Source organism: Mustela nivalis (assembly GCF_964662115.1).
Source record: "Mustela nivalis genome assembly, chromosome: Y".
In the NCBI taxonomy this organism is placed as follows: Eukaryota; Metazoa; Chordata; class Mammalia; order Carnivora; family Mustelidae; genus Mustela; species Mustela nivalis.
Window position 1 is genome coordinate 27,817,521 of NC_139041.1, and position 17,720 is coordinate 27,835,240.

General features: G+C 36.6%; 1 protein-coding gene across 2 annotated transcripts in view; it reads left to right on the forward strand.

Moving 5' to 3' along the window:
- LOC309856913 (uncharacterized protein) overlaps positions 1-17,720 on the forward strand; it is a 39,011-nt gene that overhangs the window by 16,433 nt on the left and 4,858 nt on the right. For both annotated transcript variants that reach the window (XM_082718703.1, XM_082718704.1), the window contains exons 8-13: positions 387-555; positions 1,747-2,006; positions 2,173-2,306; positions 2,412-2,712; positions 12,409-12,544; positions 12,997-13,244. In XM_082718703.1, coding sequence (XP_082574829.1) covers positions 387-555; positions 1,747-2,006; positions 2,173-2,306; positions 2,412-2,712; positions 12,409-12,544; positions 12,997-13,244 — 1,248 coding nt within the window. The remainder of the gene's footprint in view (positions 1-386; positions 556-1,746; positions 2,007-2,172; positions 2,307-2,411; positions 2,713-12,408; positions 12,545-12,996; positions 13,245-17,720) is intronic.

The following is a 17,720-nucleotide window of genomic DNA, read 5'->3' on the forward strand; positions in this document are numbered from 1 at the left end:
TTTGATCAGAGAATGGGGAATGGATAATAAAATCTTAACAGATGTCCACATACTGAGAGAAGACTAATTTTTGCTAGAATCAGTTTAAGTTTTATAAATATAGATCCTTTCAGAGCATAATATTGACATACTTCTAGTGCTTAGAATGGTTTATTCTGTTTGAGGAATGAAAAGACATATGTTATTTTCAGAGAGTGTATACAGGCCATTTTTGTTCCCATCCCCAACTCTAGAGGATTAAAAATATATATTTTTTCAAGCATTTTCCTAAAGTTGAAAATTTACAAACACTTTTATAAAGTCAAAATATAGGAAATCAAACTGTTCAGGTAAAGGAGGTGATAATACTAACTTCAACCTATTAAAAACATGGATTCCTTCTGCAGAATGTGGGTTACGACCGGGCCTTGTTCCCCACTGCCCCAACTGCTGGGAAGCTGAATTGGGTGAATTTCCTTGGATGGTTTCTGTGCAACTCTCTTTCTCCCATTTCTGTGCTGGTTCTATACTGAATGAACAGTGGATCCTTACTACAGCTAGATGTGCAAATTTCATGTAAGTCTGAGTATGTCATTTCAAGATTCTTTAAAGAAGGTACATATTCTTTGTTTGCTACAGAAATCAAATTTAGTATATCTTTTTGCTGTAATCTCATATGATACATTTTCTTAACTATAGAGAAAGCATCTCCTCTTGTATCTTGTCATATCCTTAAGTATCCTTAAATTAGTGCTTTCCCTGTTTTTCACAGATAATTTCAGGATCCAAATCAATAGGTCTATAAAAGGATACCCTATTTTTGTATAATTTTACCTATAATAAAATGATGGAATGTTTAAATGGTAAGGCTCACAGTTTTCCATTTTCTGACTTCAACCTGTTATCTCTTAAAAATATGAATCTGTAGAAGAATTATAACTATTTGAAAAATGCTCTTTTATAATTTATTTTTTATTTATTTTCAGCATAACAGTATTCACTATTTTTGCATCACACCCAGTGATCCATGCAATCTGTGCACTCTCTAAAACCCACCCCAACCTCCCACCACTCGCCTCTTCTAAACCCTCAGATTGTTTTTCAGAGTCCATAGTCTCTCATGCTTCACCTCCCCTTCCAATTTCCCCCAACTCCCTTCTCCTAACTCCCCATGTCCTCCATGCTATTTGTTATGCTCCACAAATAAGTGAAACCATATGATAATTGCCTCTCTCTGCTTGACTTAGTTCACTCAGCATAATCTCCTCCAGTCCCATCCATGTTGCTACAAAAGTTGGATATTCATCCTTTCTGATGGAGGCATAATACTCCATAGTGTATATGGACCACATCTTCCTCTTTTGAGTATAGTTTTATTTCTTTGTTTAACATAGTGAAGTTAACCCATTAAAAAAAGCAAAGAAAACAAAGGTCCCCAGAAAGGAAAGAACTGTCCATAGTTACTTATATTTTGTTAAGTGATATATTTCAACTCCTAACTTTAAAAATGTATTTCACTATTTAAAAATAAATATTAGGATGCCTAATAATTTAATTTTTGACAAAGAAATGGTGTGCATTGTAACATTTACTTCCTCATCCCTGAAGGTGTCTAAATGTAGTGTTCCTAATAAGACAGAAGTAATGACGGGAATAGGAGTAGTACATTAATGCTCACCTACACTTTATCTGATTCATGTTAACTCCAGAGTTCTTTTTCACATCAAAATATGTAATAATAAAATGCTTGGTAAATTTCCTTCCCAGAAAAAACTCAGAAGCACTGGCCCTGGTCCAAGTGGGACTTATTGATCTTCAGGAGCCTGCTCAAGCTCAAACTGTAGGCATTCATCGTGCCATGCCCTACCTAGGTCCCAAGGGACCTTTGGGTCCTGGGCTAATCTTCCTGAAACAGCCACTACATTTCCAACCACTGGTGCTTCCTATTTGCCTAGAGGAGAACCTGGAGCAAGAGAAAAATATACAGCTGTATGACTGCTGGCTACCCAGTTGGTCCCTCATGAGAGGTAAGTAATGCTTAATATTTACAGGGATGGCATAGTATGATATATTTGGAAAGAAAATCATATACTCTCGTGTAATAGAATATTTGTCATTATCTTTTACTTCAGCCATATTTGTCCCTCACCTAGGGTAAATCTAAAATCCTTTCTATTGTATGTTTTCTACTAGGAAGTCCTGGAATTCTGCAAAAAAGACACCTAAGCATTCTGCAAGTCAGCACATGTGCCCAGTTTTGGCCCAAGCTGAATGAATTCACTTTCTGTGTGGAAGCCAAGAAAGCTATGGGCGAGGCTGGCTGTAAGGTGATAGAGTTGAGGGGTGTGGAAAGCAGTTTTTCTTCAATACCAGAAGTTACTTCCTAGCCTCCTTTAGTATGTACATGGACATTTTCTCCTTGTTTCTTGCAGGGTGACTTAGGGGCACCTCTGGTGTGCCATTTACAACAAAAGGACACATGGGTGCAGGTGGGAATTTTGAGTCACTTCGATGAACATTGCACAAAGCCCTACGTCTTCAGCCAAGTGAGCCCGTTCCTTTTTTGGCTTCAAGGAGCTACACGACCCAGCCATGCACCATGGTCACAGCAAGGGGCCATGACTACTTCTGCTTCCATCTCCCTTTCAGTCTCTACTTCAATGAATGCCTCGGCTTTTACTGCCACTCCTGCTTCTATTCAGCCTCAGTTCATCTCTCTGCCACAGCCTCAGAGTAAGTCCCAAGAAAATGGTAGTGAGGGAGGCATTAAAAAAATAAGGAAAGAAAGAAAAGAAAAGGATAGGGAATTAGATAAGGAGGGGGAGAGTTTTTTTTTCCCAGAGAAATGCATGAGTTTTTAATACAACCAATTAATAGGAATCATTAACCTCATAACTTTCAAAGGTATTTCATACTTGGTGTATTATTTAAAGTTCATAATATTTCTTTCTTATATAGATTACATGATTTTAGTAATTTTCTTACTGTGATACTCATGATATTATCAGAATAGAAAGAGGAAACAAGGTGAGTATAGACCCTCAAACTTTTTATTCTTCTAGCATAAACTTCTTTACTATTTTAGAGTCTTATAAATGTAATATCAGAATTTCAAGTTAATATATAATTTCTTGGTAGTAATATGTAATAATTTCTCTACTATCATATATTGAAATATCTTACATTGTGAACCATCTTTCTTTTACTATTATGAAATATCTCATATTATTATCACTAACAACCTCACTTTTCTTGCCTTACGAATTTATTTCTAACATGGTCATATTTCTTCATATTATATTTTCAACTAATTAAACTTATTTATCATTTTCTTACTGTCATATCCATTGTAAAGGATGCTTTATTTTATTTTTATTTCTTTTCAGTGTAACAGTATTCATTTTTTTTGCACCACACCCAGTGCTCCATGTAATTTGTGCCCTCCCTAATACCCACCACCTGGTACCCCAACCTCCTACCCCTCACCCCTTCAAAACCCTCAGATTGTTTTTCAGAGTCCATAGTCTCCCATGGTTCACCTCTCCTTCCAATTTACCCCAACTCTCTTCTCCTCTCCATCTCCCCATGTCCTGCATGTTATTTGTTATTCATTGCTCCACAAATCAGTGAAACCATATGATAATTGACTCTCTCTGCTTAACTTATTTCGCTCAGCATAATCTCTGCCAGTCCCGTCCATGTTGCTACAAAAGTTGGGTATTCATCCTTTCTGATGGAGGCATAATACTCCATAGTGTATATGGTCCACATCTTCTTCATCCATTCATCAGTTGAAGGGCATCTTGGTTCTTTCCACAGTTTCGCGACTGTGGCCATTGCTGCTATAAATATTGGCCATTGCTGCTGTACAGGTGGCCCTTCTTTTCACTACATCTGTATCTTTGGGGTAAATACCCAGGAGTGCAATTGCAGGGTCACAGGGAAGTTCTATTTTTAATTTCTTAAGGAATCTCTACACTGTTCTCCAAAGAGGCTGCACCAACTTGCATTCCCACCAACAGTGTAAGAGGGTTCCCCTTTCTCCACATCCTCTCCAACACATGTTGTTTCCTGTCTTGCTAATTTTGGCCATTCTAACTGCTATAAGGTGATATCTCAATGTGGTTTAAATTTGAATCTCCCTGGTGGCTAGTGATGATGAACATTTTTTCATGTGTCTGATAGCCATTTGTAGGTCTTCATTGGAGAAGTGTCTGTTAATATCTTCTGCCCATTTTTAAAAAGATTTTATTTATTTATTTGACAGACAGAGATCACAAGCAGGCAGAGAGGCAGGAAGAGAGAGAGGGGGAAGCAGGCTCCCTGCTGAGCAAAGAGCCCGATGTGGGGCTCAATCCCAGGACCCTGGGATCATGACCTGAGCTAAAGGCAGAGGTTTTAACCCACTGAGCCACCCAGGCGCCCCTCTTCTGCCCATTTTTTGATATGATTATCTGTTTTGTGTGTTTTGAGTTTGAGGAGTTCTTTATAGATCCTGGATATCAACCTTTTGTCTGCAATGACAGTAAAGGATAATTTAAAACACAAGTGAGATCATTCAACTTTGCTCAGATATTTCAAAGTCTTTATCACTTTGACGATTTAGATACTGTAATTCCCTCAATAGTCTAGTTTCTACCTTCAGCTACTCTCTACCCTTATTCCTTTTATACATATCTCTTCCATATTTTAATTTTTATATGTATGAGCTATTTCTTCAACTCAAAACTTTTATGACAAACTCCAAACATAACTTTCCAACTTATGAACCTGAAAATCATACTTAAAGTAACAATTGCACATCACCCTAAGGTTTTATTTTCTATAATTTTTTTATTTAAAATCCAGTTAACATACAGAGTATTAAATTATCTTCAATTAATTTATGATATAGTGATTCTATACTTTCATACAACACCATGGTGCTCAGTTCAGCTGCACATATACCCTACACCATGGGCTCATCGCAACAAGTGTACTCTTTCATCCCCATCACTATTTCACCCATTCTCCTCAGTTACCCTCTGGCAATCCTTAGTTTGCTCTCAAGAGTTAACAGTTTCTTTTTTGTTTTGCTTCTCTTGTTCTTTTTCCCTTTGTTCATTTTTGTTTGCTTGTTTGTTTGTTTCTTAAATTTCAAATGCAAGTGAAATTATATAATATTTGAGTTTCTCTGAATGACTTATTTTGCTTATGATAATACCCTATATCTCCATACATGTTATTGCAAATGGCAACATTTCAGTCCTTTCTGATGTCTGAGTAATATTCCACTGTGTATGTGTGTGTCTGTGTGTGTGTGTGTTGTATGCATATACACTGCATCTTCTTTATCCGTTCATCCGCTGATGGGGATCTTGGCTCCTTCCACATCTTGGCTATTATGGACATTGCTATTATGAACATCAGGGTGCAGATATAGTACTGAATCAGTACTTTTTATTCTTAGGGTAAATACTTGGTAGCACAATTGCTCAGTCATAGGGCAGTTTACTTTTAATGTTTGAGGAGTCTCTAGAACGTTTTCCAAGTTTGCTGTGCCAATTTGCATTCCTACCAACAGTGCAAGAGAAGAGGTCCCCTCTTTCTCTGTATCTTTGCTAACATTTGTTGTTTCTTATATATTTTATCTTAGTTATTCTGACAGGTGTAAGGTAATATCTTATGGTGGTTTTGATCTGTATTTCTCTGATGATGAATGATATATTGAATATTTTTTATGTGTCTTGTAGCCATCTGGATGTATATTCATGTTTATTCATGCCTTCTGACCATTTCTTAACTGGGTTATTTGTTTTTTAGGTGTTGACTTTAACAAGTTATATTTATATTTTAGATATTAGCCCTTTATCAGATATATTGTTTCCAAATATTTTCTCCTGTTCCGTAGGCTGCCTTTTATTTTTGTTGATTCCTTTGCTGTACAATTTTTTTTTTTACCTAGATGAAGTCCCAGTAGTTCAATTTTTCTTTCGATTCCTTTGCCTCAGGAGATGTGTCTAATAAGAAATTTCTGTGGCCGATATCAAGACAAGTTACCATCTGTGTTCTTTTCTAGAATTTTAATAGTTCCAGTTCTCATATTTAATCCACTTTGAGTTTTTCTTTGTGTGTGGTGTAAAAAAATGGTCCAGTTTCATTCTTCTGGATGTGTCTGTCCAGTTTACCCAGCACCATTTGTTGACAAGAGTTCCTTTCCCATTGGATATTCTTTCCTGTTTTGTCAAATATTAATTGAGACAAAATTGTAGGTTTATTTCTGGGTTTTCTATTCTGTTTAATTGATCTATTCTTATGTATTATGTATCTGTATACATTGTACCAGTACAATACTATTTTTATCATTAGAGCTTTGTAATGTAACTTGAAGGCTAGAATTGGGCTGCTTCCAGTTTAGTTTTTCTTTTTCAACATCACTTTGACAATTAAAATTTTTCTAACTGAACATAATAATAAAACATATGTATGTAAAAATACTTTTAAAAAAATAAAACTCTTCTTTGGTTCTATACAAATTTTTAGAGTGTTCTAGCTCTAATAAAATTTTATAGGATTTTTTATAGGATTGCATTAAATTTATAGATTGCTATGGGTTGCAGATAATTTCACAGTAATTTGTCTTTCAGTGCATTACCATGGAATGTTTGTCATTTTTTCCCTGTGCTCTACAAATTCTTTCATCCATACTTTACAATTCAGAGTAAGGTCTTGCATCCCTCTGGTTAGATTTATTCCTAGATAATTATTGTTTTTGGTGAAACTACAAATAGTTAATTTCTCCTTTTTTGCTGCTCATTATTAGTAATAGAAATGTAACATATTTCTGTATTTTGATTTTGTATCATCTGACTTTGTTTTATCAGTCCTACCTGAATTTTTTTGGAGGGTGAGTTTTCTATACAGAATGTCATGTCATCTGCAGATAGTGAAAGTTTAATTCTTTTTTGGTGATTTGGATGCCTTTTATTTCTTATTCTCTGAGGCTAGGATTTCTAATACTGTGTTTAATAACAGTGATGAGAGTGGATAGATAACCTTGTTTTTTTCCCTAACCTTAGCGAGAGAGCTCTGTTTTTCACCATGCAGATGATGTCAACTGTGAGATTTTCATATACAGCCTTTATTATGTTGTAGTATGTTCCTTCTAAACCTACCTTGTTGAGGACTTAAATTCATCAATGAATTTGTACTTTATCAAATGCTTTTTCTGCATATATTGAAATAGCACATGGTTTTATACTTTTATTGATGTGGTGTATCATGCTGATTGATTTGTGATAATTGAACCCCCCACAACTCAGGAATAAATCTCATTTAATTGGGTGAATAATTTATTTAATGTATTGTTGGATTTGACTTGCTGGTATTTTATCAGGAATTTTTCCATCCATGTTCATCACAGATGTTGACCTGTTGTGGTCTTTTTTAGTGGAGGATTTCTCTGGTTTTGGTTTTAGAGTAATTCTGTCCTAATAGAATGGATTTGGACATGATCTTTTTCTGTTTTATGGAATGGCTTGAGAAGAATCAGTAGTAACTCTAAATCTTTGGTAGAATTCATCTGTGGAGCAATCTGGTCCTGGACTTTTGTTTGCTGGGAATTTTTTTTATCATTACTATTACTGATTCAATTTGTATGATTATATATAATCAGCCTTTTCAAATTTTCAATTTCTTCCTGTTTCTATGAATTTACCCATTTATTGCAGGTTGTCCAGTTGTTGTCATATAGTTTCTCATATTTTCTTATAATTATTTGTATATCTATTTGTATATTTGTGGCGTTGGCTGTTATTTCTCCTCTTTCATTTGTAATTTTATTTATTTTAGTTCTTCCTCTTTTCTTCTTGATAAATCTGTTTGGGGGATTATTGATTTTATTGGTATTTTTCAGAGAACCAGCTCCTGGTTTCATTAATCTGTTCTGTTGTTGTTGTTACTGTTGTTGTTTTTACTATTTTTAGTTTCTATATCATTTATTTCTGCTTTCATGTTTATAATTTCCTTCCTTCTCCTGGATTTAGTTTTTTTGTTTATTATTTTTTCTCTAGCTCCTTTAGGTGTAAGATGAGGTTGTTTATTTCAGACTATTTATTTATTTACCTAGTTATGTTAGTCATCATACAGCACTGCATTAGTTTTTGATGCAGTGTTCCATGAGACATTATTTGCATATGTAACACCCGTGCTTCATGCAGTACATGCCCTCTTTAGTACCCATCTGCAATCCCCCTCCCCTCTGAAATCCTCAGTTTGTTTCCCAGAGTCCGTAGTCTGTCATGATTTGTCTCCCACTCTGACATTCTTTCTTGTTGAGGTAGGCCCATGTTATTTCCCTCTTAGGACCACTTTTGATGAAGCTCAGCAGTTTTGGACTATTGTGATTTCATTTTCATTTGCTTCAATGTACTTTATTAATTCCTTCTCTGATAACCTCGTTGACTCTAAGTTCCACATATGTTTGGTCTTTCCAGATTTTTTTTTCTTGTGGATGCCATCTTCTTTTATAGCACTGTGGTCAGAAAAGATGCATAGTATGACTTGAATCTAAAATTTGTTGAGACCTGTTTTGTGGTCTTATGTGTGATCTATTCTAGACAATGACTCACGTGCACTTGGAAAGAATGTGCCCTCTGCTTTTTATGAAGGAATGTCACACATATATATGTTAAGTCTATCTGGTCCATTATGTCATTTAAAACTCTTGTTTCCTTGTTGATTTTCTGTGTGGATGGTATGTCCATTGATGTAAGTGTGGTGTTAAAGGCCCCAACTATTATTGTTTTATTACTAATGAGTTCCTAAATGTTATCAACTGCTTTATGTATTTGGGTGCTCCCATGCTGGATGTATAAATATTTGCAGTTGTTATATAATCTTATTGGATTATCCTTTTATGATTGTATAGTGCCTTTCTTTGTCTCTTGTTAACAGTCTTTGTTTTAAAGTCCACTTTGTCCCATTAAAAAATTGCCACTGTAGCTTTCTTTTTATAATCATTCATAAGAGAAATGTCTCTCCATCCCTTAAAATTTTAATCCACAAGTGTCTTTAGGTCTAAATGGGTCTGTTAGAGAGCATAGAAATGGGTCTTATTTTTTATCTTTTGTGTCACTCTGTCTTCTGATTGAAATATTCAGTCCATTTACATTCAACATAATTATTTATAAATACATATCAATGTATTTTGTTGTATATGTAGATTTTCTTTGGTCATATCTTGTATTTCCCTCTTTAGTGGTTTGCTGATTTTCTTTAGTAATATACTTGGATTATTTTCTCTTTATTCTTTCCATATTTGTTAGTGTTTTTGATTTATTGTTACCATTAGGTTTGTATATAATAACATCTACATATAAAAGTCTATATTAAGTTGATAGTCATTTACATTAAACCCATTCATTATTCTCCTCCTTTCATTTTAATATATGCATATATATATATATATATATTTATTTATTTATGAGAAACGACAAATAAGAGGGGAGGGGTACAGAGAAAGGAAGCGAATTTTAAACAGGCTCTCTGTCCAACATGGAGGTGGACTTGAGGCTTGATCTTACAACTGTGAGCCAAAATCAAGGGCCCAACCAAATGAGCCACCCAGGCCCTCTATGCTTTTAAATTTTATTTTATTTTTTAAGGTTTTATTGTTTGACACAGAGAGAGAGAATGAGAGCAAGCACATGCAGGGGGAGCAGCAGGCAGAGGGAAGGGGAGAAGCAGACTCCCTGCTGAGCAGGGACCCCCACCCCCATGTGGGGCTTGATCTCAGGACTCTGAGATCATGACCTCACCCCAAGGCAGCTGCTTAACTTACTAAGCCAATGAGGCTTCCCATATGCTTTTATATTTTAAATTCTTTTATCATCTTAGTTCCTTACTCAACATTTTATAAAAATATTCATTTTTACTGCCTTTATGTTTCCTACCTTCATGCAATAACTTTTGGTCTCCTGTTCCCCTCAAAGTGTCCCCTTTTAATATTTCTTGCAGAACTGGTTTATTGGTCACTAACTCCTTTAGCTGTCCCTTTTCTGGGAAACTGTTCTGAATTATAGCCTTACTGTATAGAATATTCTTGACTACAGATTTTTCCCATTTAGCACTTTGCTTTGAATATGTCATGCCACTGCTTTCTGCTGAAAATCCACTCTTCTCCTTATGGACTTTCCCTAGTATGTATCTGTCTTATTTTATATTGCTGCTTTCAAAATTTTGGTTTGTCACTCTATTTGCTAGTTTAACTGTAATATATTGTCATGGACCTGTTTTTTGTTGAGTGGTTTCTGTATTTCTTGGATCTGGATTTATTTTCTTCTCCTGATTAAGGAAGATTCAACTACTATCTCTTTAAGTAAATAGTCTGATCATTTTTTCTCTTCTTTCTGATTCCTATAAAATGAATGTTACTACATTTTATGGAGTCACTAGGTTTTTTCTCATTTTGTGTACTGCTCTCTTCTCTCTTCTGCTCAGCTTAATTAGTTCTGTCATTATTATTCTCTGTCTTCTTTATTCTGTTTTCTAGATCATTAATGTGTTGCTCTGTTTCTGCTATCCTAATTTTTGTTCCTAATCTTCATATCCTAATCTTCGAATGAGAATATTTCTCATTCATTTATTGAGCTCTTTTTCTCTGATGTTATTTTTTTGTGTTAGTGGTCTCACTGATGTCTTCTGCTCTTTTCTCAATTCAGTGAGTATTATTATGACCATTATTTTGGATCTTGTATCAGTCATGTTACTTAGTTCTGTTTTGCTTAGACATCTGGCCCTAACCTTATCTTGTTCTTTCATTGAAGATAAATTTCTCCATGTTTTGATTTTGTCTAAGTCTCTGTGCTTGTTTCTTTGTGTTGGGGAAGTTAACTACATTTCCTTTTCTGGATGGTAGTGACCTTAGGAAGAAGAGGTTATGTAATTTCCTGCTGTATAGTATCCCTGTTCTCCACAGGCTGCCACTTTTAGGCATGCCACCAGTGTGCACTGCATTTGTTCTCTTGTTACATTCTGACCACTTTATCATTCCAGCCAGTCTTCTACATAGGCTCTCTTTGCCTGCTCTGGGCAGGGTTTAGTCTCTGGCCTAATGTGATAGGTTTTTACTATGTGTGCTTTGGACTTCTTATGAAATGAAAAGTATTTGCACTGCCTCTGGAGCCAAGTCTTCACAAAACTCTCACGTTGGGAGATACGGGTAGGCAGGGGTTTGTGCTGGGCTTATGGGGAAGCCCACTGTGGTGAAAAATCCACCAGACTGAGACTGAGACAAATTTGACTGAGAAGGGCAGCCCTGCCAGAGCACAAAGGTGTGGAGCTTGATGTAAACAAGTTGTGTGGCAAGTGACCATGTGCACTGGTTACCACAGGTAGCCCTGTGTTTATTCTGAGGGGCAAAGGAAGTAAATGGTGCCTGTTAGATCCTTTATTCCTGGAGATGGTCTTTTTGTGAACACTACCTCTTTGGGACATCTTCTAAAATGAAGCCTCTCTGCTGTGTGCCCCAGGTGCTCTTCATATTGCTGTTTCCACACTCTATGTTCCAGTCTATTTACCTGCCTTTTTTCTAGGAGAAGTGACAGTACCTCTGAACTTTCCCAGAGCCAAGCCTACTGGCTCTGGTAGGTGTTTACAGCCTTCAGCCCTGCTGGTTGCAAGAAATTACAGCATTCAGCCCCTTTTTCTTTCCAAGATAATTCCTAAGGGGTTTGTTTTCCTTGTGTATGTGCATACTGGTGTGTCTGTCACCCTTCTTTTCCACCATGCCTCCCTACTCAGTGCAGTGACCATGATCTATTTTTCTCCTAAACCACATCTACAAACTTTCTGCCTTCTTGATATGGCTTCTTCTGTCTCTAGTTGTGTAATTTGTTCTCTCAGTCTTCAGATCAATTTCTGTTGCATTTCATATAATTTGATAGTTATGTAGTTTTGTTCACTGGGTGACATGACTGTAGGGTCTTCCTGCTGTGACACCAGCATTCTCTCCTAGGTGTCAGTAAAATGTTAAAAGTATTTAAAAATTAAAAGTGGTTTAAAAGCTCAGTTCCTCCAGTACCACTTAAGTTAACTTTTTAATTTATTTCTCTAATAAATAGTCAAATAAAAGTTTGATTCATTTTTATTGTTTACTATGTTAGTGACACCTAACTAAGTAAGCTAACAGTTGAAAAAGAATTCCACTTGGGATGAGACCTATAATAGTTCCTAATATTTTGACAAATGAAATGTAATTAAAATGGGCCATAAAGAAATGATGGATTTGGAACATAACAATAAGGCAATTATTCTTTTTAGGGAAGTAGTATATATGTAACTATACAGACTGTGTTTGCAAGCCAATTTTGATAATAATGATGAGCTTAGCAGGACTAGGAAGGATGAAAACTTTTAAAGATGGGCTACTGAATTTACTATTATTCTCAGCTTTAGCAGATCGAATTTCTCTACGATATACCATGCCTTGGCAAGCCATGATCATCAGCTGTGGCAATCAAATTTGCAGCGGTTCCATTATTAGCAGCTCTTGGGTTCTCACTGCTGCCCATTGTGTCAGAAACATGTAAGTTTGCATCTGCTTCACTTTACTACACTTTACTACAGTATTTTCAAATTAGTTAATAGAAGTCTTCTTTGGATTAATTTACTGCATATTATCTTTAAATAGTATCTCTTATCTCTATAACTTCTTTGTATCAGGCCAAGCAAGTAATTTGCCTCAATGTGCTTGATTGATATCTGTCTTAGCGAATACCTTTCTAATTCCACTGTGTATGAATTTTGAGTTTTTGTAGGGTTCCGAATTCCCTACAGGTTAAGTAGGAACATTGTACTTCATAACTAGTGAAATACATTAGAAGGCCTAATAACTGATGGCTGCTAAGTTCTCATATTTCCCAATGAATATATTCATAATTTTTAAATTATATATTTATTTTCTTTTTTAAAATTAATTTTATATTTTCAAGCCAATAATTAGAATATACTCTAATTGGTCTTAAACTACATACTTAGGAATCCTGAAGATACTGCTGTAATATTGGGCCTGAAGCACCCTGGAGCATCTCTGAGAGTTGTTAAGGTGTCTAACATTCTACTGCATGAGAGATTTCGGTTGGTGAGTGGGGCAGCAAGAAATGATCTAGCACTGCTGCTTCTTCAAGAGGTCCAGACTCCCATTCAGCTCTTAGCACCCCTGGGACATCTAAAGAACTTCAATAGCTCAGAATGCTGGCTTTCTGGGCCAAGAGTTCTCAAACCAGGTCAGTAGTTACTTTGCATATTAGGACAGTGGTTCTAAGACATGTGAGATGGAGGGTCCATTATTTTTCTTTTTTATTTATTTTTTATTTATTTTCAGCATAACAGTATTCATTATTTTTTTCACCACACCCAGTGCTCCATGCAATCCGTGCCCTCTATAATATCTACCACCTGGTACCCCAACCTCTCACCGCCCGCCACTTCAAACACCTCAGGTTGTTTTTCAGCGTCCATAGTCTCTCATGGTTCATCTCCCCTTCCAATTTACCCCAACTCCCTTCTCCTCTCTAACTCCCCATGTCCTCCATGCTTTTTGTTATGCTCCACAAATAAGTGAAACCATATGATAATTGACTTTCTCTGCTTGACTTATTTCACTCAGCATAATCTCTTCCTATCCCGTCCATGTTCCTACAAAAGTTGGGTATTCATCCTTTTTGATGGAGGCATAATACTCCATAGTGTATATGGACCACATTTTCCTTATCCATTCATCAGTTGAAGGGCATCTTGGTTCTTTCCACAGTTTGGCGACCATGGCCATTGCTGCTATAAACATTGGGGTATAGATGGCCCTTCTTTTCACTACATCTGTATCTTTGGGATAAATACCCAGGGGTGCAATTGCAGGGTCATAGGGAATTTCTATTTGTAATTTCTTGAGGAATCTCCACACGGTTCTCCAAAGAGGCTGCACCAACTTGCATTCCCACAACAGAGGAAGAGGGTTCCCCTTTCTCCACATCCCCTCCAACACATGTTGTATACTGTCTTGCTAATTTTGGCCATTCTAACTGATATAAGGTGATAGATCAATGTAGTTTTGATTTGAATCTCCCTAGGGCTAGTGATGGTGAACATTTTTTCATGTGTCTGATAGCCATTTGTATGTCTTCATTGGAGAAGTGTCTGTTCATATCTTCTGCCCATTTTTTGATATGCTTGTCTGTTTTGTGTGTGTTGAGTTTGAGAAATTCATTATAGATCCTGGATATCAGCCTTTTGTCTGTCCTGTCATTTGGAATAACTTCTCCCATTCCGTGGGTTGCCTCTTTGCTTTGTTGACTGTTTCCTTGGTTGTGCAGAAACTTTTGATTTTGATGAAGTCCCCAAAGTTCATCTTCGCTTTTGTTTCCTTTGCCTTTGGAGACATATCTTGAAAGAAGTTGCTGTGGCTGATATCGAAGAGATTACTGCCTATGTTTTCCTCTAGGAGTCTGAGGGATTCCTGTCTCACATTGAGGTCTTTTATCCATTTTGAGTTTATCTTTGTGTACGGTGTAAGAGAATGGTCGAGTTTCATTCTTCTACATATAGCTGTTTAGTTTTCCCAGCACCATTTATTGAAGAGACTGTCTTTTTTCCACTGTATATTTTTTCCGGTTTTGTCGAAGATTAATTGACCATAGAGTTGAGGGTCCGTATCTGGGCCCTCTACTCTGTTCCACTGTCTATGTGTCTGTTTTTATGCCAGTGCCATGCTGTCTTGGTGATCACAACTTTGTAGTAAAGCTTGAAATTAGGTAACGTGATGCCCCCAGTTTTATGTTTGTTTTTCAAAATTTCCTTAGTAATGTGGGGACTCTTCTGATTCCAACCAAATTTTTGGATTATTTGCTCCAGCTCTTTGAAGAATACCAGTGGAATTTTGATCAGAATGGCATTAAAAGTATAGATTGCTCTAGGCAGTATATCGACATTTTAACAATGTTTATTCTTCTGATCCAAGAGCATGGAATGGTCTTCCAACTTTTTGTATCTTCTTCAGTTTCTTTCATGAGTGTTCTGCAGTTCCAGGAGTATAGATCCTTTACCCCTTTTGTTAGGTTAATTCCGAGGTATCAAATGGTTCTTGGTGCTGTACTAAATGGAATCGATTCTCTAATTTCTCTTTCTGTATTTTCATTGTTAGTATATAAGAAAGCCACTGATTTCTGGACATTGACTTTGTATCCTGCCTCGTTGCTGAATTGCTGTATGAGTCCCAGTAGTTTGGGGGTGGAGTCTTTTGGGTTTTTCATATAAAGAATCATGTTATCTGTGAAGAGAGAGAGTTTAACTTTTTTCTTGCACATTTGGATACCTTTTATTTCTCTTTGTTATCTGATTGCTGTTGCTAGACTTCTAATACTATGTTGAACAAGAGTGGTGAAAGTGGGCATCCTTGTCTTGTTCCTGATCTCAACAGGAAGCCTCAAGCTTTTTCCCATTGAGGATGATATTTGCTGTGGGTCTTTCATAGATAGATTTGATGAGGCTCAGGAATGTTCCCTCTGTCCCTATACTTTGAAGTGTTTTAATCAGGAACGGATGCTGGATTTTATCAAGTGCTTTTTCTGCATCAATTGAGAGGACCATGTGGTTCTTCTCTCTTCTCATATTAATTTAGCCCAGGAATGAATCTCACTTGGTCATGGTGGATATCTTTTTAATGTGCTGTTGGATCCTGTTGGCTAGGATCTTGTTGAGAATCTTAGCATCCATATTCATCAGTGATATTGGTCTGAAATTCTCCTTTTTGGTAGGGTCTTTGCCTGGTTTGGGGATCAGGGTAATGCTGGCTTCATAGAAAGAGTCTGGAAGTTTTCCTTCTGCTTCAATTTTTTCAAACAGCTTCAGGAGAATAGGTGTTATTTCTTCTTTGAGAGTTTGGTAGAATTCCCCATGGAACCATTAGGTCCTGGGCTCTTTTTTTGGGGGGGGGAGGGAGGTTTTTGATCACTGCTTCAATCTTGTTACTAGCTATTGTTCATTCAAGTTGTCAATTTTGGGAGTTCCTAGTTTTCCAGGCATGCATCTGTTTCATCTAGGTTGCCTAGCTTATTGGCATATAACTGTTGATAATAACTTCTGATGATTGTTTCTACTTCCTTGGTTTTAGTTGTGATCTCTCCCTTTTCATTCATAATTTTATGAATTTGGGCTTTCTCTCTTTTCTTTTCGATTAGTGTGGCCAATGGTTTATCGATCTTATTGATTCTTTCAAGAATTCGATTTCTAGTTTCATTGATATGTCCTACTGTATCTCTGGTTTCTACCTCATTGACCTCAGCTCTAATCTTGATGATTTCCCTTCTTATGTATGGAGTTGGTTTGATTTGTTGTTGATTCTCCAGTTCTTTAAAGTGTAGAGACAGCTGCTGTGTTCAAGATTTTTCAATTTTTTTGAGCGAAGCTTGGATGGCTATGTATTTCCCCCTTAGGACTGTCTTGGCAGACTGAAGTGTCTTCATTCTCATTGGTTTCCATGAATTTTTTCAGTTCTTCTTTGATCTCCTGGTTGATCTAAGCACTCTTAAGCAAGGTGGTCTTTAGCTTCCAGGAGAGACAAAAGAAAAGTTCCTCCGGAACTTTTTCTTGTGATTGAGCTCCAGTTTCAAAGCATTGTGATCTGAGAATATGCAGGGAATCATCTCATTCTTTTGGTATCGGTTGAGTCCTGATTTGTGACCCAGTATGTGATCTATTCTTGAGAAGGTTCCATGTGCACTTGAGAAGAATGAGTATTCTGTTGTTTTAGGGTGGAATGTTCTGTATAAATCAATGAGGTCCATCTGTTCCAGTGTGTCATTCAATGCTCTTGTTTCTTTATTGATTTTCTGCTTCAGTGATCTATTTCGGACAGGGGCGTGTTAAGATTTCCTATTATTAATGTATTCATATCAATATGATTCTTTATCTTGATTAACAATTTTCTTATGTAGTTGGCTGCTCCGATATTGGGGGCATAGATATTTACCATTGTTAGATCATCTTGGTGGATAGTCCCTCTAAGGGTTATGTAGTGTCCTTCTGTATCTCTGACTACAGTCTTTAGTTAAAATCTAATTTATCTGATATGAGAATCACTACCTGGCCTTCTTTGAGGCCCGTTGGCATGTAAGATGCCTCTTCATCCCTTCACTTTCAGTTTGGGTGTATCTTTAGGTTCAAAATGGGTCTCTTGTAGACAACATATGGATGGGTCCGGTCATTTTATCCAATCTGCAACCCTGTGCCATTTTATGGGCGCATTTAGGCCATTCACATTGAGAGTGATTATTGATAGATACGTTTTTATTGACATAGTGTTACCTGAAGTCTTTATTTCTGTATATTGTCTCTTTATTTCTGTTCAATGCTATTCTTAGGATTTTTTCCTCATTTATAGAACCCCCCTTAATAGTTCCTGCAGTGTTGGCTTGGTGGTTGCATAGTCTTTTAAGCCTTGCCGGTCTTGGAAACTTTTTATCTCTCCATCCATTTTGAATGTCAGTCTTGCTGGATAAAGTACTCTTGGCTGCATGTTCTTCTCATTTAGTGCTCCGAATATATCTTGCCAGCCCTTTCTGGCTTGCCCTGTCTCTGTGGACAGGTCTGACGTTATTCTGATGGGCTTTCCGCTGTTATAAGGAGCCTCTTTGTCCTAGTGGCTTTCAAGAGATTATACCTACAATTATAATTCCTCAATTTGTCTACAGGTGTCATGATTTTTT